Below are 26,197 nucleotides of genomic sequence, written 5' to 3'. Positions count from 1 at the left end.
TACTATATCTAGACTGGACAAGGAGACTTTTTAACACTACAAAAAATGTGAAATTTTTTCAGAAAGTTGGATCAAGGCGTTGCTTTGTATGGTACTACAGAAGAACTGAAAAAATTTACTTTAAAAAATGAACTAAAGCAACACAATATGAATACTAAGGGAAGTCCCTGAGTAACTGTAGCTTGTAAATATAAAGTGGCATACGCTTGTATCACAATCTCAAATACAATAAGAAAAGAAAATTCCATTTGATAGGTTAAATTTATTACATAATCAACAAATGACCATCTTGTTTGTAAACATTGCACCAATTCAGTTGCACTTTATGACCATTGCATAGCAACCAGTTACTTGGCATACCTGGACATCAATGGCAGTGACTTTAAATACATATAGACTTTCAAGAGAACAGAATGAGCTACCAAATTAGATTTAAGTAATAGAAACAATGCTAGAAACAATGCTAGAACAAGCAGAACTATCTTTTTTTTTTAAATACTCTTATGATTGCATGAGTATTTCCCTTTGTAAACTGGTAGGACTTGTGAAAGTAACACTTTGTTAGTTAGTAGTTTTATATTATTAAACTTTGCATAAGTAGATACATATTCTTTGATAGGCTTTATTTTTCCTGTTAAATGAACTTTGTTGACAACTTGTTATTTGTAAATGTAAATCCTGAACTCTAAAATACTTCATACTAGAAGAGACTCATCAAATGATCTGTTTGGGAAGTTGAATAAATACAAATATAGTATTGATTTAGTCATAGATATATAACTTGTTTTTAATAGACATTGAAATACAATTCAGCCGCCCTTATCAAATCATGGGAGTTTCTCATCGTCCAAAACAAGGTTAAAAGGTCAAACTTCAATCATGGATTCTTGGTAAGATATAATTGTGCTCTAAATGGGGAAGATAACTTTCCCTTTAAGGACCTGCAATCTATAGGGCAGATGATGTTAAGGTCATCCCATTAAAGTTGGGTTGACTCGGGGGGCGCCCTAAAAATCCCAAAATTCAAAATCCCAGTCTTTTACTGAGATTTGAACCCAGGACTCCTCTGATTCAGAAGCCAAGCACTTAACTACTCAGCCAGAGCGCCCCCCCTAAATGGGGAAGGAGCAAACAAATTTTAAAGTATTAACAAACAACTATTTTAAATGTAATATTCAGCATCCAAAAGTTAATCCTGCAAAATGACATTCATTGGCCATACATTGTTCATATCAATACAAGTTTGTCAAATTTATAGAAATCATTTTTTTTTTAAATCATTTGATATTAACAAGTTGAATGCATTTATACATGTCACAAAAATAGTATTGCATTGCTTCAGAGAGAAAAAAATATATATATATAAAAGTTACACCATGTTTATCAGCTGTCAAATAAATGCTGGCTGCCAATGTTTACTTCATTCATCTCATGCACTACATTTTTTTTTCTCATTAATGACACTAAAGAACAAAGAATTTGAATAGAATCTGTAATAAGAGTGAGTGTGACTTGACATAGTGTATCAGTTGAAGAACACATGGGGATGGATTTCATATTGACCATAAATGTCTGCTAGTTGCATGTCATAAAACAATGTAACATTACATTTGGATTTTAAAAATATGTTCAAGATGTCCCTTTAGAAAAATAGATATTATATCCCAGCCCAAACCTCCTGTATAATGGCAAGAGATTAGGTCAGGCCATCATAAGATAGTCAAAAGCACTATTCACACAGCCAAGCAGCCAGCCAAATATGATAAGATTCAAATAAATATATCTAGAACTAAATAGATATTTGAAAGTATGGTAATTTTTAATCTTAATTTATAATGCTAAAACTAATTTAAGCTTCTTTGTTCTTAAAACCTATGAGTAGCTAATTGATCTTTTAGTCGCCTAGTTTGAAGATAATTCTATTCACTGTATTCATTACACGAACCTAAGATCAATCAAATATTTAATTAGAATAATGTCATCAATTGCATTGGGCCAAGTGGGATTAGATTTTAAAATTTAAAAAAATACAAACATTAAAAATACATTTTATATATTACATTTAACACATGTATCATCAATAAATATGCAACAATATACCAATTTTGTCTCCTCTGTCTAGGCAAACACATTAGCCCACAAAATGAGTGCAGAATAGAAATCTAAACCATCCTAAATATTAATGTAAAAAAAAAACAAAAAAACTCAGAAGTTTTCTTGAAGAAAACAGAATGAAAACAAATAATGTGTACAGTCAGCTACTCGAGGATTTGAATAACAGACTTCTGTGTTTTTACCACATGAAATGAAAGACTTGTGTTTCAGCATCCAAATATAGAGACTATACAGGAGAGGTTTACCACAACTTGTCAAACAAATAAAGATACAGCTTCAAACCACTAGCACCACTCCCAGCAAAGGTAAATGCAAACTATTAATTACCAGAAAAAATGTAATGCATTTTTTAAAAAGTCGTTGAACAAAATTGTTGAGGAAAAAACATTGAAGAGTAAAGCACTAAAATGAATACCCGGTATAGTAAGTTAAAACATTTTCATACTTTATACTTTCAGGGCTTTTATATCTTTTTTTCGAAATATTAAGATATACTTAGTTCAGTAGTAACTTAATGAACTAGTTTTAGGATTTAAAGTTTTACTGTTAAATTTTGTTAATACGATTCAAAGGTTTTGCCAAAATGTCATAATCTAAAAAGTCTGGACATCCATTTTGTCTAAATAATACTGAATTAGATGACATACTGAGTTTAATTATTTCTTGAAAGAGAGACATACACTCTAAAATGAAGTTTTTAATAGCGATATCAAATTAGTCTCCCTTGAACTCAGTTATAATGTACAAGTTCCATCACAAAAAAAAATTTATTAAACAAGACAAAAGGTTTACACTGAATGCTTAATTAAAAAAAAAAATTATAATAGATCCACAAAAGACAATATAAATAAAATAAAATAAAAATAAAAATTTGCTTCGATATCAATAAAAGCAATATCAGTGACATTGAATGCTATCACTGAATGTAATGCTGATTTGCACAAAAAAAAATCAAATCAAATGAACCAAAGCATTATATGACATGAACTGAATAAAAAAATGATTGAAAGCATTAAAACCATGAAAAGGAAGGTCATCAACAACTACATTGTAAGAGTTAAACAAAAAAAAAAAAAAAAGCTTAATTAAAAAAAAAAACAGAAGGTTATCGAGAAATTAAATGTTTACTCTGACCTTTAACCTCTGGCGGACAAAGACGTGGAACCTTATACAGAGTTCACTTGTGTTTATTTAAATTGTGATTGACAATAAACCAAATTGTTCATATGCATTAAAGACAGATGATGGCAATGGTAATCAAAGCATCACAATTTAATTGTTGTACAATGTTGATCTTGGTTTCAAAAGGCGGAAAATTGTCAGGAATTTGAATCCTTTATATACAAAGTTAACAGAGATGGATATAACACTTCAGAAACTGCATTAAACCTCCCAAAATTAGATTTTTAAAAATAAACAACACAGATACAACATAACATGATTTTTTGCTTCAATGTTAGATTACTTTTAACAAAGTCACTCACTTTTTATTCACATCTAGTACTTAAATGTGACAATCTGATACATAATTGACACAAACAGATGTTCTCATTGACCTTCTCTTTTTGAAAACAAAGTAATTTAAGTCAGTTTACAATTAACATGAGATATTGAACTATGGGAATCAACGTCACATAATACAAAATAAGAATAACTCGAAATGTGGAATCTAACAATCCAATGAATGATGGCACTTACAGAGTTTTAACAATTAAATGCAACAATTTGAAAACAAAATGAAACGTGGAAATGTTTAGAAACAACCGGTAGCAACTATAGACCACAAATGTGACCCACAATGATATCCCAACATTACCAATAGTAGTACACAGCAGGGGTGAGGGCACATGAAAGTGAACTATTTATGTTTCAAAAAAGAAAGTTTTTAACAGTTATCTATTGCTACTGGAGGTACTGTTGAATTATGCCATTCTAATACTGGGAATGATGTTAAATCCTTTATCAAAAATTGTAACAGTGAGGTCTGGGAAATAAGTTGGTCCTGCTTAAATGTGATGACAAAAATTATCCGGTCATAACATTTTGGCACAGCACTGAATATATATACAGCTATGATTTGAGTTCTTTAACATTGCCACCTCAACAGACTCCTATACTTTGGTGACTGATATTGCTCATATAGGCTCTAACAAAAATGGAAGGGAAATGCCAGCTATATTTAGTTGTTTATTTGTACTTCTCACCTAATTGGCTTCAACAGACATTGTAATGTTTCTGCTATAGTTTGTTATATAAACTGGTAGATACTTGAAATTGTCCAATAACCAATTCACTTCAAATTGTAGGATGTGTTAAGTTGTAAACAAAAACTACAGACTTATCACAACTGCTACATTGGTCACAAGGAAGACAACTCTAGTTTACAATATTTCAGTTCTGCAAAAAACAAATAACCACACAAAGGTTGGTTGATATTTTACATTATAGATTTTGACACAGTTAACAAGTCACTCAATTGTTCCTAATATCATCTGAGACTCACTTGGGATAAACACAAAACCATGATCTTGGTATCATCAAATCTAATAGGCTTTCCTGAAAAATAACATTGAGAAAATCATTGGATACATATCATAAGTGTACACGAATAAAAAAAGTTTAAGCTATTAGTTTATATACGGGTATTTAAAAAATTATGATTAAGGCTTTTAAAGTGGGCTAAAGTAGATGATCTGAATAAAAGAAATACCAGTACAATAAATACAGAGTTTTGTATGTTCCTTCAAAAAATAGTGCATATTCTGTATTAAACAACTTACTGTGCTTGCTTGACAGTTCTGGCGGGCATAAAACTCCATGCTATACAAACACATTAGTAAACCATTGCCTATGAACAAAGCAACCCACATGAAGACATTCCAGCTTCTACTGGAACCTTTATCCGTCAGAAAGATAAACCCAACTGCAAAGAAATGACAAACAAATAGTATGCCAAATGTGCTATCAAATAAACTATAGCTTTAGAAATGAAAAAAGAAAAGCAATCACAGAGCTTCTCTATGCACACCAGTAGACTTCATCATCTAATGGTGGTGCAAATGTTCACATTTGTTTAAAACAAGGCCAATAATCACATATGCTCAATGATACATCAACTTGCTCAAAGTTTACTTACACCCAGCACCAGCAAACATCACAAATAAAACTGGGTAGAAAAACTTGAATGTACAAGTCAGGATGTATTCATGGAAGACAGCTGAGATCAGGAAAACACAAGCCATGGCACCAGGACGATTTCTGGGTCCTACCAGCTGAGGTAGTAGAAAAACATGTGTATTAAAAATTGATCAATAACTGAGTAAAATCTGATAAATTTTTTTAATTGAGCCAAAGCTGTAAGAAAATTTCAAACTACCAGAAAAAAAAAATTTCTGATAAGAATGTAAAAATACAATGTTTTACTATTGCTTGCATTGCTTGTGTTAATGAATGCAATTAATTGTAAAGGTAACTTAAACAACTGCCATTTCCAAATATAAGATAAGCTTTTTTATTGTACAAAAATGGTTTTAAAAGTAAAATAATTAAGACAGTAATGGGTAATCTGGCTTGCTTAATGGGTTAAAACAAACATCAGTGAAACTGCATTAGATCCTTTTTTATTTTGAAAAACCAAACAATTTGTTGTTTATTTTACCTTGCAGATATCTTTGTAGATATAAGTGTAAAGCCAGTCATGTACAACTACATTCCATGTTCTGTAGTAGTTTGAGAATGTTGTTGAGTTCCACCAGTCCTGGGAAATTAATTAACAATTGTATGAGTAGAAATATTTGGTGAGACAAAAGTGCATACAAAACAAAGGCTTTTGAATTGCTATTTGTATAAGGCAACTTTCAAGCTTACAACATGCTTAGAACGCTATGGTCCAATCTCTTTTGTGACCAGTGTGGGGAAGGGGGTATCTGGGGAAAGATTTCCATGCTGCTCTTAGGTGCCTACTGGAATTGGGATTGAAGCTTGAGCCCCATGGATAGGTAACCAAGTTTTTAACACTCAGCCACACATCCCACTGTAAGGAGTTATCAAATCAGTTAATTTTGCATCACTAAATAAACTGCACATTGACAACTCTGAAATTTATGGTAAATAGGGGGATTATATTATGTAGAATGATACAGCACATTTGAATGTGAGAATAAAAGTATCAGCTATATTTTAATACCTTTTCTGTACCTTGGGAGGACTAAACATTCTGATGTTTCAAAAGAATCCTCTAATAGTACTACTAAGCAGTACTGCTTGAACACAAATGTTGGTATCTACTTACTTATTGCAATAAGACTGAATAGTACTTACACAATGAATGTAAATATAATCCAAAAAAATAGTTTTGTTAACTTCATTTAGACATATTAATTAAATGAATGGGTCTTATACAAATGCATCTTATGGCACAAGTTTAACCTTATTAAATATCAAGTTGGCGAAAATATTATTTTAACTTCACATTAATCAAACTAATTGAACCCATCATGTTAAATATAACAAGAGTTTTACTTATTCCTGAGCTTATAATTTTTTTTTTTTTTTTTATTTGTCAAGCCAAGTAAGAAAAAGGATAAAGGTTTTCAGAAATGGAAATAATGAATATATTTAGAAATAATGACTTACTTTGTAAAACAATCGGTCTCCAAAGCGTAACATTTCAGCAAAAGCATTCATCCAAGAATGTAAAATAGCAAAAAAAGCTGGAAACAGATGAAGAAAATCTTAGTTCTGAATGTTATTTGTTAACATTTGAAAAGTGCTACAAATAGAAATATGATTTAACAATTTTGTTCTATTGTTGTTTTTGTTTTTTTCTACAAATATGATTTTACAATTTTTTTCTATTGTAATAAAAATGCAAGTCAACATTTAATAGCACTCACAAATGAATAACAAAAGAGTCCCTGGCATCATACAGCCAAACATAGACAAGATAAAACCTTTGGCTGTGATATGGTCCTTGTTGAAGTTCTGGAACACTGGCACACAGAACCGTTCAAATATGTAGTAGATGTAAATAAGACAAGCCAGGACCTGAAGGAAGTTGGTCACAACATACTTCCAGCTGATGGTCTGTGTCCTAGAAATAAAGTTTGCACAAGCATTCAGTCTCAAGCTGATTTCTCAAAATACAATGAAAATACTAATAAAATACTCAGACATTTCTTACTCCACATGCTAGGATAAAGTCATGCAAATGCTTCTTCCCTAGTGCCATTAGAACATTGAATGGGTTGCTTAAATCAGACATGAAAATTAATGACTAAGCTGAGTTTAAGTCTCTAATTAACATGGACGACTAGATTAACACATGACTATTCATAAGACTTGACTTTTCTCTTTTGATGAAATGTCTGTAATTTATAAGATAAAAAAGAAGATAAGATACAGCAGAACACAAAGGCTTCAATGATTTTACCTTGGATAGTTGTCTCTATACACCAAAGTGGGACAAAACAAAAAGTAGAGATATTTAGAGAAATCTGGACAGAGCGATGTTTCCTGGTCATCTGTAAGACAAACAATGCAACCTTTAGTTATACAACAATCAAATAATTTGTATTTTAATGTCTTAGGATGTTATAGAACTGTTTAACTAGTTGTCGTTTATTTCTTAAACTGTACCATCATCTTTTTTCTTGTACATCACACGAGCAGTATTCTCTCTAATAAATGAGTGTGTCTTCATTAGAAACCTGGTCTGAAATGACAAATAATAGATGTACACTATTTTCATTAAAAATAAAAATATTTACTACTTACTTATATTTCTACAAATCCTTTGTTTTCTTTGTTATCTTGAACTTTTCTTGTCTTTTTATTTAAACAAGTAAATTTCCATCTTAATATTAGTAAATTATAGAAATCTAAAGATCAGAGATATCTATAAAGTCTAATCTGTAAAGTCAAACATTTCCATAATGTTACTTGGTTCTAGCAAGAAATTGGTACTGTAATGTGTATTAAACTTAATGATGGAATCTGGTCCTAATATTATCTCTGAGAATGCACATATCAAGCAGAGTATTACATTGATGGAAAAATTGTTTACAATTAAATAACAAAAATCTATCTCAATTGAGTTCCAGAAGTTTATAAACTTCAGTTATAATGTATCCTACTGACCTGTTCAGCTGTGACAACAACCGACGACGCAGGTGGTAAGTCATGCTCAATCAAATAGAACAATGGGATCAGAAGAAATGCCAACTGGTAGATGATGACTAAACTAATCCAGATAACATCTAGTATACCTGATGAGTAAATATTTAATTTTATATCACTGCCGTAACATCAAATAATGATATAAAAATTGAATTCCTTTGAGGATCCCTATCTCATGCTCTCTTATGTTATTAAAACAAATCCAAATGTATCCAAATACCTAAATCTTAATCAAACAAATTAAGCCTGTCATTTTTAAGGCCAACCCTTAGAAAGACACACAGCAGCAGTGGATAGTGTTCTGCCTCTATCCTTACTAAAAACATTTAACAACACCCCCATTGTCCCAAATTTTGCAGACCATGTTCCACGTCAGAATATTATAGGGAGCAGATGAGGCAAATCAAGTTTATGCAGTATGTAAAGAGCCCTTTCACATTGACATTTTTTTTTTAATTTAACTATAGACACAATACCTGAATTTTTTGGTGTTCTGTAAGAGGCCCAGCAGTAAAATGCTGGGTAGACTATAAGCAGTGTACTGCCTTGCATCATCATCCACAAAGCCATCACTTTGGGAAACTTGCCAAATGCCCATTGAATCATTCCAAAATTTAAGTTCAACCTAAAAGTAAATCATTGCCTTATATGAAACAAAAACAAAAGAAAATGAATGAATACCCCCCCCCCCCCCCCCACATTTCTTTTTGCAGTGGTAACACTAAATATTTTCAATATTAGATAGTCTTGAAAATATGTTATATCGTAGACCAACATAAAATTTAAGAAACAAAAAGATGATCACACTAATAAAGTTATTTATTCCATAAGCCTAAACAATGCAGCTCTGAGTGTATTAACATAGGGAATAAAAAGTGCTTTGAACCCAATAGCTCTTACTGTGGTAGAATGCATTGTTTAGGGTACAGTCCTAACGCATTTGGTTGCGTTGGGACGATAGCAGCAGTTTTTTTAAATTTTCTGTAAAAGCTCATCATGTCTCACACGCTCATGAGAACAAGAGCATGATTTCTCTTTTTTTTTTTTAGTGAAATCAGAGCTAGTGGGTTAAAAACAGTTTTCAAACTGAAGAAGGAAATGGTTTTCTTATTAATATATTGTTTGTATTTCTTGATTTTAATCAGCAGAATAATATTAGCCAAGCAGAACTAAAAACCCAGCATACGTGTGTTTCTCCAGGACATCATAGAGCATTGTATTGAGGCTGAATACAATAAGGACAGCCACAAAAATGTGATAGATGGTACGGACATGACTGATCTCAAACAGCTCCCTGTTGAATACAACAAATGATTCAGTGACTTAGTGAAAATATATTTATATTATGAGATATTTTTTTAAGACAAAAAGATTATATTTAAATCATAAATGTATTATTTTAAGACAAAAATGTTATATTTAAATCATCGTGTAAATAAAATTTAAAGAATAAATATACTGGTATAGTTAAATTGTTATTTTGTAACACTAGTTGACATCATAGTTTTAAATTAGCTGCTAATATAATTAGTGTTTTATACTTTGTATAGTTGTGAAAAACATGGCAAATAATTTGAAGATTTCTTTGAATCCATTGAAAACAACATTATGCACATATTTTTACTATCAATAAAGGTAAACAAATAACCTTACGTCAAGACTGAGCTCCTAGTCACAAAAACTTTGTCAGGAAGTTCCCCAGTCTTTTCTTTCCTAAGCAAAAAATGTATCAAAATTGTAGGCACATAAAGGTATGTACAAGCTATACAGTAAAACATTTAGACATGACAAAAAATAGAAACAATTTTAACTAGAAGAAATAGATAAGAGCTAGACTTTAACAATGCATTGTAACAAAGTAGCCAAATATTTCATATCTTTTGAAATTATTTTTTTCAATAATTTAATAACAGGTCCAAAAAAAATTTAGCTTTAAGCTCATGATGTATTTTGTGTTGTTTTCAGTCATTTCAATTATCATAGTAAAAAGATTTCTGAGATTTGATAAGTAAACAAAACTACTAGTTCACCAAGTACTTAACATTTTCTAATATGTTTGTGGACCAAACTTCAAGATGACACTAAGCAATCACCAGGTGCAATGTTGACTTAACTTCAGAAGCAAACCAAACACCTACTAAGTGGTAGGGAAGCATGCACTCATTACTGGTGAAAGCCAACCCCATTCAGCTCCAACTAATTCATTCAACCTGACTTTTTAATCGGTAAATATAAGTAGAGTAGATAAGCATTCAACTTAATAGTCACATTAAAATTGTTTAAACAAGATAAATTCTGGTGCCTTTAATGCATGTATGTCTGTTAACTGTTCAGTTACTGGTGTCAAGTAAAATACACTTAACAGTGGTTATTAAAGAATGTTGTAATTTAAATTAAATATGAAGAACTTTGCTAAAACAATGAACAGAAGATGTTTCATAGACCTACATAACAGTAATTTGATGATATTGTTTCAAATAAATATATTTGTAAAAAAGGAAGCAGACAAGGATATATTACTATTTAATTTGTATGTTGACATAATTCCAATAATCATTTTGTACTTTTACCTTAAAACTAATTTCAATCATTTTCATGTTTAAAAATGTCAACCAATTTTTTATCACAGAAACTCTAACCTATTAATAGAATAAATGACTTTTAATTAGAATAAATAATACAATAGGCAAGGGAGAAGGATTGGAAAAAATCACTTTGATATAGTCTTAGTTCACTTTACCATTTCTACATCAAAGTTTATATTAGTCAATACGTCAAAGTTTATAATAGTCAATGCGTCAAAGTTTATATTAGCTATTCTATTTAATTATTCTATATGCTGTAAAGTGTAATATGGAAATGTTTATTATGTGTGCTATCGAAAATGTAGTTACACAAGAAAAAAGTATACAGGGGAAAAAAAAGAAATCTGACTTGCTTAATGAAAAGCTTACAACAGAACTACTATTGTTTTAGTAAAGATCTCATTAAGCTTAAATGTTGTATTTGTTCTTATTAGAAAAACTGGTAATACTGCAATGTTCAGAGAAAGAACTTAGCTAGAAATATTTAAACAGGTTACTGTTAGAGAAATTATTACAATTTACAAATGGAAAGATTTGTATACATATTTAAACATGTTACTGTTAGATCAATTATTATAAGTTCATATTAACAGAAACATAATTTAATGAAAACATTAACAATGTTGATTTGATATCAGCACACAAAAATGAAATAGAAAAAAACACAAATAAAACAAGATTATAAAATGTGTATGTTTAAAATAATTTTATTTCAAGAGATTAATTAAGAAGACTGAGTGTAGCTAATCTTTATTGAAAGGCTTTAATAATAATAATAATAATAATAATCTTTATTATCCGTAAGGAAATTTGTCTTACAATTTGTGCATTACACCAAACAAAAAACATTATAACTATAAGAAACCAAAGTGTACATTCACACCAGACTCACTCATAATTTACATGTGACAAAGTTTATACCATATTGTTTTGCCAGGGGAACAAAAGAGTGTTTGTGTCTGTTTGTCTTTGCTATCGGTGTCTTGTATCTCTTTTGTGATGGTAAAATCACAAAATCCTGACACAAAGGGTGATTCTTTATTTCAAGGATCTTGTTAGCTTTTTTAGAGATGTTTGTCTCAAACAACTGCCCAAATGGGGTTTGTTTTTTGCCAATGATTTTGCCAGCAGCATTTAGGATTCTATTAAGTTTATTTTTATTTTTAATGCTCAGATTGCCATACCAGGCAGTGATATTGAAACTTAAAATATTGCAGATGTGAGCGTGATAAAACATAGCCAAGGCCTTTTCGCTAACATTAAACGAGGACAGTTTTCTTAGTAGTCGTAATCTTTGCTGCCCTATTTTGCTGATATAATCAGTATTTGCAGTAAAATTAGTTTATTGTCTAGGATAGTACCAAGGTATTTAAAGGCATACTTCTCTTTTCTTTTCTTTTTTTGACATGTTTTCTAGGAGTTATTATCTATTTTCAAGCTCCATATTGCCTCTCCATAACCCATTAGGCAAACAGATATTTATTCTTTTTTAGAAGTGAATTCTTTCACTCTATGATTTTCATTTATGTTTCCTACCCCCACCAACAACTGGTTCCTCCCAAGAGAATGTGCAGCTCAGGTTGAGAAACATTGCTCTGAAATTTGTCACATTTTGGTGTATAGGTGCATGAGGTTCTAAGGATAATTTCTAAAACACAAAACTTTTTACAATAAACATTGACCTTTTTTTCGCTATATTATACTATAATAAAATATAGTATACACCCCCCCCCTTAAAAAAGGTTTAATAATTTTGACTATTCATGAAAGCATATCGCAAACTATGAATGGCTGCCTTGTAAGAAGTTTGGGCTAGGATGTAATAATCTTCAAATCTGAGAGAACATCCAAAACATGTATAATATACAAACAATGATATTGACATGCTTCCTCTACCCACACAAATAAGAGGCAATGTGTGTGAAACGCACAGGATGACATTCATCAGTTTTTCCTTTATTTTGTCCCAGTTAGAGGTACTATAAATTGAAATAATCATGTTCATGTACACAAAGAATTGCAAGGATTTTTTTTTTCTATCATTGTTTCATTTTTTACTATTCCTCATTCAGCTTGCGAATTCTTCACTGGAAAAGATGGGAAACTGGAAAAACCTAGACGCTACTCTCGAAAACAGCTGTAACAATTTTATTAGTAATTTGACACATGATTTATATCTTTGGGAAAAGAATTACTAGCTGATTGGCCACACTGGGACAACTATTTTGACCGTTATAATTTTTCAAAATTTGGTCTGGACAGTTTATCTTGAACAAACATATTGGGTATTCTCCCTGTCTTCATTAAAGAGTTAAATACATTCAGGAACATTTAGTGCACCACCTTCTAAGTCTGAATATCTAGGCCTATCATGATACAAAAGTTCCATTTTTTTAAATCTATCATTCATTAGTTATTAAGAGCTCTTATAAAGGTTGGTCAGCTGTATAAAGAAGAAATTGTCTTTTTTTTTTTAACTTGTTTTGGACAATATTAAAACCCACAAATAAATTATGATAATTAGTTATATAACAATAACAATAAACTTAAATCCCAATGTAATGTACACAAATAACTACTGTTTACATCAAAAATAAGTTTGAACACAAACACATATACAAAAGACATAAAAAAGGAACATTCATAATGTGCCTAAAACATATGGTGACAAAATGGCCTGCCTCATGGTCATTGTGGGCATAACAGTGGCATATTTTTTGGGGTAAGTATATGGGAATACTAGGCCTAGCAGTAGCAAGTTTCTCAGGGTAAGTATATGGTCATACTGGGCATAACAATAGCAAGTTTCTCAGGGTAAGTATATGGTCATACTGGGCATAACAGTAGCAAGTTTATCAGGGTAAGTATATGGTCATACTGGGCATAACAGTAGCAAGTTTCTCAGGGTAAGTATATGGTCATACTGGGCATAACAATAGCAAGTTTCTCATGGTTAGTATATGGTAATACTGGGCATAACAATAGCAAGTTTCTCAGGGTAAGTACATGGTAATACTGGGCATAACAATAGCAAGTTTATCAGGGTAAGTATATGGTAATACTGGGCATAACAGTAGCAAGTTTATCAGGGTAAGTATATGGTAATACTGGGCATAACAGTAGCAAGTTTCTCAGGGTAAGTATATGGTCATACTGGGCATAACAATAGCAAGTTTCTCAGGGTAAGTATATAGTCATACTGGGCATAACAGTAGAAGTTTGTCAGGGTAAGTATATGGTCATACTGGGCATAACAGTAGCAAGTTTCTCAGGGTAAGTATATGGTCATACTGGGCATAACAATAGCAAGTTTCTCAGGGTTAGTATATGGTAATACTGGGCATAACAGTAGCAAGTTTATCAGGGTAAGTATATGGTAATACTGGGCATAACAGGAGCAAGTTTATCAGGGTAAGTATATGGTAATACTGGGCATAACAGTAGCAAGTTTATCAGGGTAAGTATATGGTAATACTGGGCATAACAGTAGCAAGTTTATCAGGGTAAGTATATGGTCATAATGGGCATATCAGTAGAAGTTTCTCAGGGTAAGTATATGGTCATACTGGGCATAGCAGTAGCAAGTTTCTCAGGGTAAGTATATAGTCATACTGGGCATAGCAGTAGCAAGTTTCTCAGGGTAAGTATATGGTCATACTGGGCATAACAGTAGAAGTTTCTCAGGGTAAGTATATGGACAAATTGGGCCTAGCAGTAGCAAGTTTCTCAGGGTAAGTATATGGTCATACTGGGCATAACAGTAGAAGTTTCTCAGGGTAAGTATATGGTCATACTGGGCATAACAGTAGAAGTTTCTCAGGGTAAGTATATGGTCATACTGGGCATAGCAGTAGCAAGTTTCTCAGGGTAAGTATATAGTCATACTGGGCATAACAGTAGCAAGTTTCTCAGGGTAAGTATATGGTCATACTGGGCATAACAATAGCAAGTTTATCAGGGTAAGTATATGGTAATACTGGGCATAACAGTAGCAAGTTTATCAGGGTAAGTATATGGTCATACTAGGCATATCAGTAGAAGTTTCTCAGGGTAAGTATATGGTTATACTGGGCATAGCAGTATCAAGTTTCTCAGGGTAAGTATATGGTCATACTGGGCATAACAATAGCAAGTTAAACAGGGTAAGTATATGGTCATACTGGGCATAACAGTAGAAGTTTCTCAGGGTAAGTATATAGTCATACTGGGCATAACAATAGCAAGTTTCTCAGGGTAAGTATATGGTCATACTGGGCATAACAATAGCAAGTTTAACAGGGTAAGTATATGGTCATACTGGGCATAACAGTAGAAGTTTCTCAGGGTAAGTATATGGTCATACTGGGCATAGCAGTAGCAAGTTTCTCAGGGTTAATACATGGTCATACTGGGCATAACAATAGAAGTTTCTCAGGGTAAGTATATGGTCATACTGGACTTCTTTGGTTGAAAATAATACAGAAATTTACAGCCCAAGTGGCTTAATGAGACTGTCTAAAACTCTTAAAGTATCAGTATAAAACGTAAGCAGAATGCAAGCTGGCCACTCAAGTAAGAGACACAGACAGTTGCGAGTCCACTGAAACATGACACTTCACTGTGTTTAGAATATTACTGTGTACCAATTCATGACATGACCCAATGTCTAAAGAAGAGAAGGGAGAACAAGTAACGGTGTGATGGTGCTAATGGATCAAACTGAAGCAAGTGACCCCACACGATGTTACAACAACTGGGGAGGGGGGGCAAGGAGGCGTAGCAACAGTTGCTCATTCTAAATGACGTCGGCTAAGTATCCTCATCTATCAAATCATACACGTCAGACATGCCCAGTCATATGGTGGTGAAAAAAACAAGAGAATGACCTATCAAGGCCTGCTCACTAGATATCATACGAACTGCTTAGCAGAATACTTTAGAAACCGACCTACTACGGACCGAGCATCATGGAGCATTGGGCAATGGGTCGACAACATCATTCCACACCAAGGTGATGACAGAAAACAACAAGATCGAACTGCTACTCTAAATCGATACAACAGTACAACTTGTATGGGTGAAAAATACTTGTCAATATCATGAACTTTTATTATCTGAAACACAACAGTAATCGATACCACTGGTAGCTATTGTTAACGCTCAAGATCTCAGCGTCGGGTATCACTTAAAGACGGCGATAGTGCAATGATCATAAATTAATTATTGACACATATGTACTAAATTGATCCTTAAATAATCAAACTTTATCAGCCAGAGGCTTCACCACTGTGAGACACCGAGTAGCTATTTTACCCCTAAGCGTGGACACGCATGTGTATGAACCATATTTACAACGCTTGATTAGTAAAAAGTATCTAGATAAGGGAACCTATAGGGGAAGACTGGCGGTCATAACTTCACTTGAGCTATTAAACATACAATTTATTTATAAGCAAGTCAGCAAAGAGAATCTATCAAGTGTACACAGAATACAAGATCTTCACCACGAAGTCCAATCGTGAATCACAAGATAAAGAAAAATCAATCAATCCAAGTTATCAACCAAAGAAAAAATCAATCAATCCAAGTTATCAACCTAAGTCCAATTATCAACAAGAAAAAACCAGTCAGGTAAATCTCATTCTTAGATGAAGTAAAACATCAATTATGTAATAAATATATCAAACTGGCACAACCACAAAGAAATAAAAGTCATTTATATTAAGCATTTCTCTGCGTGATAAAATAATACGGATAAAAGTTTCTTGCATGTTGTCAACTAAAAACTAAATAAATGACTGTGGTGAGGTGACTCCGGACAATGGAGACATGCAATACAATGAACCCACAATAAAAGTAACCCTCTAGTTCGTGGGAGAAGTAATGGCATTGTTAGGCAAACTAATTACAGCACACGTGGATTACATTTGGCAACAGAGAATCACGAAGACGAGAGTGCATTGTTGTTAGCGGAAAGGGAAAAAGACGTTATTAGTTTTGTGTGGAATGTCTGTCCGTCCCGTTTAGATCTCGTAAACTAGAAAAAGATAGTGAAAATCCGACAACACAATATTTTAGACCTTTCAAAGTTCTGATGCAATGGCTACTTTTTTTCTTTTCTGAAATCGAAAAATCTATTTTTTTTTTTACATTTGTATTGCTAAGTTAAGTAAGTTCTGTCATACTAACTACTACATTTACATAAAAAAAATGTTTACTTTTTTAAAAGAGAAAAATCTATTTAGTATGCATATAAGTTAGACATAATTTAAAACAACAATTAATAAGTAGTTTTTCATATTATCACGTGAACCATAGCTCTCCCACATGGTAATAGAACACTGAACTAAAGGAGTTTTTTTTTATTTTTTTTTACGGAAATGTCTTTTTTTTTCTTGAGGAACAAGAGATTGTCCCTTTACAAAACAATTAGAGCAATTATATATTCATTATAAGACATTAGTTAGGCCAGGTTCACATCTAACATTCACTATAACCTATCCTTTGGCGTCTGTGGACAGCTGGGGCACCACACAAGATCCGTCAACCTTCTTTCTCCATTATTTTCTGTCATTTGTCCTTGATAGAATTTCATTCTCATGTTCTTTCTGAAAATATTGAAACCTGCCTATTTAACTGCCTGGGGGAGGGGGGGGACCACTTCGGGGGCCGATTTTGAGTTTGTGTCTCCACACAAACTGTCTTTGTAACCTTGTAATATTTCTGTACACAGCAAAGACCTATCTGCCAGCTCTATGAGTGTAGCATACATGTGTGTAGGCCTACTGAACGTGTCTGCGTGTGTGTGTAATCGATGTTATCAAAGGTAATTTCCCCTTGTGCCCCTACGTCAGGACAGTTGTAAATAATGAAGTATAAAGGTCGTTTAATCGATATAAAAGAAGAACCTGCTAGCCTAAGGTAGACGGCGTGTAGATACAGGTCTGTGTAACTAAGATAAACGGGATGTAAACAATGTAATCAACTGCCCGGCTGATAAGCAAAGGAGATCCACTGGCCACAATGGGCATCCGTTTTATGCAGGCCCCTACCCTTGAACTTCAACGAAAGTAAGTGTATATATAAATAGACATTTCCTGTCTGGCTTAATACCGGCGTTACAAACAGGTCCAAGCATCTCCAAGCGGTCAACTATTTATAGCTACGTTATATCAACTTAGGTAAACAGAAGATATTAAATTCGTCTTGAAATTAATGACTCCATTTGATTAACGTCCACCTTTTTTTTTTTAAATCCCCATTTTGATGTGTAGAAAGTGTGAGTAGCAAGAATTGAAGAAGTCCATTAGAACAATGTCGATATTTGATCGAACTCTCCAACAATAATCTAAGCAACTCGGCTAATCATGTTCAATTAGTCTCCCTAGATCTACCGTGAAGCACTATCATGACCTCGTACCTGTCCTGGTTACCGAAATCCTGCGGAGCGTAATAGGAACTACGCCGACGTTTCCCTTATCTACCCAGGGCGGCGTGACCTCCTGTAGGTCAGGGTAAGCCTCTCTATAGATATCACCAAACAATTATGCTGTAGGAGCGATCTCTCACCCCTCCACCTTTTGGAGAATCTAGTTGATGACTACGGTATACATGAGTAGCCAATGAACAATGCTTTAACTAGATGCCCCTGTCGTGTGCTGAATGCTGAAGGTCACAAAGAAGAAAACGGGATACAAAAACTAACTTGGTACATAGCGTATGAATGTTGTCTCGTAGCTTCAATGAGCAAAGGGTTAGGCCACTAGGTAAATATATCGAACGTGGAGAAAGTTACAGAGTTTTGTGAGGCAGTTCATTCAGTAATCAATACACTTGTATAGCACAGAATCAATTTAATTATTTTTTTTGTGCTTACAATAACGTTTTTGATTGCTTATAATAGGCACTTTGTTCAAACTAATTCGACTCAGTGTCTTCTTTGGGACCTGCATCAGTTTCAAACGAGGAGCAAACAACTTGGTCAGTGGGGTTTCTAGGGTACAATTTCTTGTCCTTTTTATGAGCATTGTTTGTTGTGGTCTTACCATCACCAATGGTAAGTATGTAGAATGTAGAAACATAACTAGTCTGTCCGACATATAACTAGCAATCGGATTTTTTACTCTTTTTTTAAACTAAAAAGACAATTGAGAATTTGATTACAACATAATTTGCAGCGGGCTAAAAAATGGGTGCAGCGGGCTAAAAAATGGGTGCAGCGGTAAAATAACGCATTTGGTTTTTAAATTAAAGTATAAGCAAACTTTTTTTTTTTACTATAGGCCTACACTTAAACACCATTTTTGAAAACAATACTTAAAGGACTTATAGAATGTACTAAAAGTAGGTTTATATATAAGGCGATGACTGCTACAATAAGAAATGAGTGATTTACCCAACGAGCGACTAAGTTGCAGTAACCTGTCAAAGAAAATTAACTAACACCAACCCTTGACACACACGAATCTCACCCCTCCCCAAGCCCTGACAACACATTTAATCGCTGAAACAGTAACCTAAAAGAATGAAAACATAAACAAGATGATTCAGTGACTAAACTTGAGCCTATTCAGTAACTAAATTTGAATTACTTTAAACACTGTGATGCAATGTGTATTTTGGTCAACTACAAATAAAACTGGTGACCTCTTTACTTTCGAGTTCTCTCTCTATCCTTAGTCTAGTTCAGCAGCCAATCAGATTAACCTAATAACTGATAAGTGAAATCACACAGCGTCATTTTCTACCTCCTTTGCTAGAGTGAAAAGAGAAGACCACAGAACAAAACGTTCAATTCTTATCCCTACATGTACAATCATAAATCTAGTTTCGATCTGCGCACATGCCGCGCAATGTTTTCATCGTGGCCACAACTTTCAGTGTTTATGCCGCCAATAAGCTGCGGCCTATCTAAGTATAGAAACTTACTGTGATACTTTGAACGAAAACAACTTTGTGAAAGTACTTAACTAGAAATGTTAGTCTATGTGAGAACTTTGGATTTATTGAACAGCAGCCAGTTAGGGAGTCGATAGAAGTAGGTTCAACTTAATCGACGTTTTGTAACCCACCCAAGTCATATGAAAGGCCCAATCAACAAAGATAAGATCTTCTGTAGGAAACACGAGAACTCACAACATAAACTCGAAATGGCCTGATTAGTTCAATGATGATATAAGTGACTTGAGCTTTAATAGTAGTTTCAAGGTGTTGTTGCTTTTTAAGTAGGCGAAATAAACAAAAAGTGGGAGTTTAAAAATAGAAGAAGATGCAAACATTGAATGAACACCAAACATGCATGCATGTGTCTTTGTACTATAACTTACAGTAAGAAAGTCAACAAAAAAAAAAATTACAAAAAGGTTAAGTCCAGCGAATACTGGAATGTATTTTGTATAATATTCGATGAGAATTCAAGTGTTGAAAGGAATAAAAAAAAAAGGTCACCCGTGTAACAACCCGTGTAACACAAATAGGCCTACAGACTAATCAGCAGAAAGTCCAATAAAGAGTTGCATACTATAATGGCAAGAAATGTGTGATCACATGTTTCACACTCGATGACGTGCACTTCAATGCCATATCTAGGTAGGCCTATGTGTTTATTGGTTTGAGGTCATCACCCCCCCCCCCCCCCCATATATTGATAACGGGAAAATTCTCAATAAAGATCGGGGGGGGGGGGGGGGTGCTGGTCGAAGAAGTACATGGCATTAAAAAAAAAGGTTACTCGCTAACAAGTAGGCCTATATAGACACCAATGACGTCAGTTTATGTGTGTAAGTAATATGAATTTACAATTTAAACATATAGGCCTACTCGGGCTACACAGACAGCCAACAGGGCTAGACTGACAGCCAACAGGGCTAGACTGACAGCCAACAGGGCTAGACTGACAGCCAACAGGGCTAGACTGACAGCCAACAGGGCTAGACTGACAGCCAACAGGGCTAGACTGACAGCCAACAGGGCTAGACTGACAGCCAACAGGGCTAGACTGACAGCCAACAGGGCTAGACTGACAGCCAACAGGGCTAGACTGACAGCCAACGTCAAGAAGCCATTAAGTTCCAAATCAAACACTTTCAGCATGTAGACAGTAATGTCCTCTTTCTGTTACGGTTCTTTATTAATCATAAGTGCGTACCTTCTATAAGACTAGCTCTAGACTACTGTTAAAAAAAAAAAAAAGTGGTGAAGAAAAAAGAACTGTCAATCTATGTCACTAGAGTCTATTAGTTTCAGCCCTCATTTAATCTCAATAATTTATCTTATTCTCTGTACTCACTGTTCCGATAGTGTCTGTGAGTGCAGTTGTGTCAACATTCTTACCTTTGGAGACAACTAGGATGTCATTATTTCAAGTGGTAATTAACGGCGCTACACTAAACTAACATTCCTATAAAAACAAGTTGAATTGGTTTTAAAAATTACTAAATTATCTCTGGTAGTTTGACAACTAATTAAGATAAAACAAGACTGATGTCTGCAGTGATTTATCAGTTTAAGGATTCTTATCACAAAGACTAGTTTAAGTCGAGTGTTTTGTTGTAATAATTAGTGTGCAAGATTTTAATTTTCTTAATTGAATAACGTGTGCAATACTTTAGTAGTTCAAAATGTGACTACAATACAAAACTATATCTTGGTGAGAGTTTGAGTTTATTGCTGCTCTGGTTTTGTTTTGTACTAACTAAAAACTATTATTTTCTAGAACTATATATATATATATATATATATATATATATAGATTTAGTTAGACTATGTTTTGAGACAGAGATGCCAAATGCAAATCTATAAAAAAAAAAAAAAAAAAAACTATCCTAGCTAAATATTTAGCAGCAACTATGCATCAAGAATGTGGAAAAAAGTTTAAAACCTGTAAGACTTGTACAACTATAAATTGTGTTGTAAAAACTCTGGTCATGAAATATGTTAAAAGAAAAGCAAAAAAATCTCTGTTGCTGAAGGAAAAATAGCAGCAAGACAAAAGCAGAGCATTTGAATGAAACAAGTCAATGCTAAAATATTAGTCAAGAAAATAACTTGGTGAGTCAGCAGTAACTAAAAACCAAGAAGCTGTCCCAAAAAAAAGGTTAAAAAAAAACAAAACAGTAATGCCCAAGTATACCTACTTTTTAGAGGCAACTTCTTCAGTAGGATGTGATGCACATGATGGGCAATGGCTAAAATTTTGATTATATAAAATTTCTTTTTCATTTTTTAAAACAAATGTGTCTGGTATAATCTTTTACAGAAACTTAAAGAGTTTAAAACTTCAATGAAAGAAAAAACCCATTTTATTGTAAGAATGTGGAGGATTAATAAATAGCCCAATGATATAAGTTTGATAACTCATTTTTACTTTGTTGACAACCAAGAGTCCAATGAGTCATATATACTATAAATGTTTCCTATCAATCAATAAGCAAGCTAAGACAGGATGTTCAGAAACAAAACTAGATCTGTGTTCACTGAACCAGATGTTACCAGGACCTTTTTTTTTCCTAAATCTATCAAAATATCTTAATTATTTGTAAGCTGGTCTTTTCATGGTGATAATTTTTTACAAAATACTTAAAACCAGTGCTTTTTTTTTTTGTAAAAAAAATAGTAGCCAGTAAACTACTAATAAATTAATAATAACTGTTAAAATACAAGAAAACTAATAATTTTTTCCCCACATTGAAAAAGGTGCCAGTATGCTGTACCAGTGTGTACCGTCACAAAAAAAGCACTGCTTATAACTATGTTTTAAAAAATGTTTGTGAAATATATTTGCAATTTTTAAAACGTCACAAAGGGGGGAGTATGTTTCACATGTTAGCCAAGGCTTTTGACAGCATGGCAACAAACACATAACTGTTTCAGTGCAAAGTTATTTCAATGACAGAATGTGTCAGTAATCACTGTTTTATCATATAAATTCATAAAAAATGAAACAGTCATAAGAGTTCTGTCGATTTCCAGGTTAAAAAAAAACAAAAAAAACTTTTTATTATAATTTGATGCTTACAATTAAAAAAAAGATGTTTTTATATAGAGTCCTATCTTGTTATAAAAATCAGCAAGTTATTTTTTTTAAGTTTTCTTGGCTCTTGCCAAGCTTGTAAAACAAACATTTGACATTTTTAACTATTATTTGTATACAACATAGTGGTGTAACACATGTCAATACTGAGAGGTTATTGTTTTTTTATGAAACCTCAAATTTAAATTTGTAATGTTATTCAAAGCTATATGAAAGAAAAATAAAAGAATACTGTTGAGCCTAAATTTATGTAGAAATATTTAAAGAGGTCACAGTGTAGACTTTTAGTGACCATAATTTGGACACTAAACTAAAGGTAACAATTTTAAAGTAGGCAATAACAAGTTTAACCTACGTAATAGAACTACAGTTATGACTATATAAAATAAAAACACTGTCTGCTGTCCCCATCCCCCCTCAAATGTTGATCAACCAATGTACATTGCTCAGTACTATAAGAGTCAAGTGAGAGAAACCCCCCAAAAAATAAATGAATAATATACAGGAAATTATGTGATAAGTTGCATGCACTAAACTACCATTCTAAATAGAACTTTACATTGTATATGTACTCTTAAAATAATTCAGAGTATTTATTTATAATTATTTATAGTTGTAAAGGTGCCAGATAATTTTCCCCCCACTTACTTTTTGATAGAGCCATTCTGCACATTTAGATCATCACCAACTTCTATTCGTTCTACTGTTGATACAAATCCATCTAATAACTCTTCCAACTGGTTACTCATACTGTCCAACAGATCCAGTTTTAATTGCTTTGTGATGAAATAAATTGAAGGAGATAAATTTTAATCTTTGTGGTGACAATAAAATATTATGATTAAAAATTGTGGACAATATATTAAAATGATGGGAAAAAATCTGCTGTAATATTAAATGTGAATTTAAAAAAATGTTTTTAATTTTTTTTTTCTTTAATATTTTATTTTATAATTCTTTATTAATTACACTAAAGAGAGGTTTATAATGATTCAAAGTATTCTCTGTCAAATGTTATTTTCTTGATGATACATTATAAAAAAGTATAATCTTTAGCCTCACCTGGGCATGATCCCTAATCCTCTGGTGATTTATTCTCTTCAGTGTCTGATCAAGCAACACTTTATTTCCACCTTAATTAAAAACAAACAAAACATTGATTTTTATCTTGACATATATATTTTTAAAACAGTGTTAGTGTTGTGAATACAATTTAGGTATGAGCATATTTGTACTGTAGTGTGAGTTCACCTTTCAGTGTAAATGTAAAATGGCTAAATGGGTCAGTGTAAAATGTTTGACATGTTTCTGATGTTCCTTCAGAGTTGAAGATAATTTCCAAACCTCCAGCAGGACAACGGGGATGGCAGCTGGGAGGATATAAACCCAGGAACCTCGAGACAACAGTCGAGCACTCATAAAACATGATCAGGCAGGTAATCTGAGGTAGAGTAGAGGACTAAGAAGTAAGGAAGCACATTGCCTTATGTAGAGACTGATTTTGAAAGTTTAAATTTTTATTAAAAGTGATTGATTTTAAGCAAAGGATAGTATGAGTTTTGTTATATGTATTAGATTTTGTGTTCAATATAATTATAAAAAGCAGAACATATTTCTGGTGAAGCAGTAGAACCCTACACAACATATTTGCACTTCTGTATTTTGAGTTTAAACATTCTGGTTGGCTAATAAGTGGAAATAATAAATCTCCTAATTTCATTTTGTTGTGTATTTTTTTTGCTAGATGAAAAAAAAAAAATGTTGCATTTTCTCAAAAAAATCTTTAGATTCAATAAATATAGCTAATATTTAAATGTAGATCTATATATTTAGAAGGAGTGAAACATGTTCTTCTCCTACCCATCACCTATCCTACCAAAATTATATCAAGTTAGAGTATGTACAGTCTAAGAGTCTGAATCTACACAGTCGTCACAGTGTTACACAGTAACATTGGTCATGATTGGTACCAATTAGAATATTATTCAATATAATAGAATCTATATATCTATATAGTATAGTCATAGTGTATACTATAGTATATATAGATTTGAACAGTTACAAACTACACTTTTGATTTTCAAAGAGATCTAGAGTCTAGAGATAGCTCTAACTCTAGAATCTAGATATTGGTAACACTAACATTATTAGTAACAATATATTTGATCATCATTGTTGTGGTATGAGGTATCCCTATCTTATTAGTCTATCATCTATGTGCTTTGAATTGATTCGTCTTTGAATTTGAAGTGAAGAGATGTCATGACAGTCCTGAATGTGAACCCTGCCGCATCCCATTATTAGTAATATTAGGCAAATCCACCAGACACCAGGAAAAGAAGACAAATGAATTATAGTCTACTTACTCATGTTACTGTTGTTAGCATTCAAATCATGCTTTTCTCTGTCTTGATGATGATGGTCGCCCACACTGTCAGTGTCAGCCATATTATGATATTTCTTTGTGAAAGTGAAAGCTTGTAACACAATATTTATATTACTATTACTATTACACAAAAATATCAATGACTATAATACTATATCCATAGAATTATCAACACACGTCCTACTATACACGATATAAAAAGCAATAATACTATAGATCTATATATATAGATATCTAGTATATAGTCCTAGATCTATATAGGTAGATCTAGTTCTAGTCTAGGATTCTATCAACTGTTCAATCAGTGCATAGCAGAAGTCTTTTATGTTTTGTTTCATTCACTCGATAGATGGTCATGTGACTTACGATTGTCCCGACAGGAGACGGTGCATACTCATTTTTAAGCCAGTTATTTTGTACTTTTTTTCCGAACAAAGAAAAACTGCATTTTCTTTTGATACAAAAATCTCAAATATTTTAAGGCACAGCTTCAATTTGAAAAGAGAGAGTGCAGTACTTGACGTGGCTAAAAGAAAAAATCAATATATTCTGTAAAACAATAATGTTGAGTGCAGTATTTCAGATCATCAGATGACTACGCAAACCAGTTTTTTCACATCTAGTGAAATTCTGTTTATAACATTTAAAATAAAAACATTGACTCTATAGAATGTAGGGCGTATTGTGTGTTGAGCCTGGTCGTTTTGGTTTAAGATCCTTAATTACAAACTAGTAGCTAATTATTAAATTATATTACATTTTCAAAGAGTCGAAATTCATAACCTCGTGATATGGCAATACATTTTATAAAGTTAGCGTTTTATCTGGCTGTGGTCAGCAGGTCATCGTGCAGCCCAATAATTGCCATTATGATCCTGTTTCGAATTTCTTCGGGATGCGGTCTAAATAGATGATAACAACTTT

At 32.8% G+C, this 26,197-nt stretch overlaps 1 protein-coding gene across 2 annotated transcripts; it reads right to left on the bottom strand.

Annotated features, from left to right (window-relative positions):
- Positions 1-242: 242 nt before the first annotated feature.
- On the bottom strand, positions 243-25,637 carry LOC106063279 (sterol O-acyltransferase 1-like). Of its 2 annotated transcripts, XM_013221595.2 has the most exons (17): positions 25,254-25,637; positions 23,950-24,020; positions 23,536-23,663; positions 21,992-22,042; positions 9,946-10,005; positions 9,479-9,586; positions 8,769-8,917; positions 8,254-8,381; positions 7,753-7,828; positions 7,547-7,637; positions 7,011-7,207; positions 6,751-6,827; positions 5,774-5,872; positions 5,252-5,387; positions 4,896-5,038; positions 4,619-4,671; positions 243-4,512 (listed from the first exon to the last, which is right to left on the bottom strand). In XM_013221595.2, the coding sequence occupies exons 1-17, from the start codon at positions 25,333-25,335 to the stop codon at positions 4,497-4,499; spliced, it is 1,665 nt and encodes a 554-aa protein (XP_013077049.2). In that variant the 5' UTR covers positions 25,336-25,637; the 3' UTR covers positions 243-4,496. The 2 variants fall into 2 exon arrangements, with proteins under 2 accessions (XP_013077049.2, XP_013077050.2); XM_013221596.2 differs by lacking the exon at positions 21,992-22,042 and having other exon boundaries at positions 25,254-25,636.
- Positions 25,638-26,197: the final 560 nt, after the last annotated feature.

This window comes from Biomphalaria glabrata, chromosome 1 (assembly GCF_947242115.1).
Source record: "Biomphalaria glabrata chromosome 1, xgBioGlab47.1, whole genome shotgun sequence".
In the NCBI taxonomy this organism is placed as follows: domain Eukaryota; kingdom Metazoa; phylum Mollusca; class Gastropoda; family Planorbidae; genus Biomphalaria; species Biomphalaria glabrata.
This window is presented reverse-complemented; position numbering and strand designations above follow the sequence as displayed.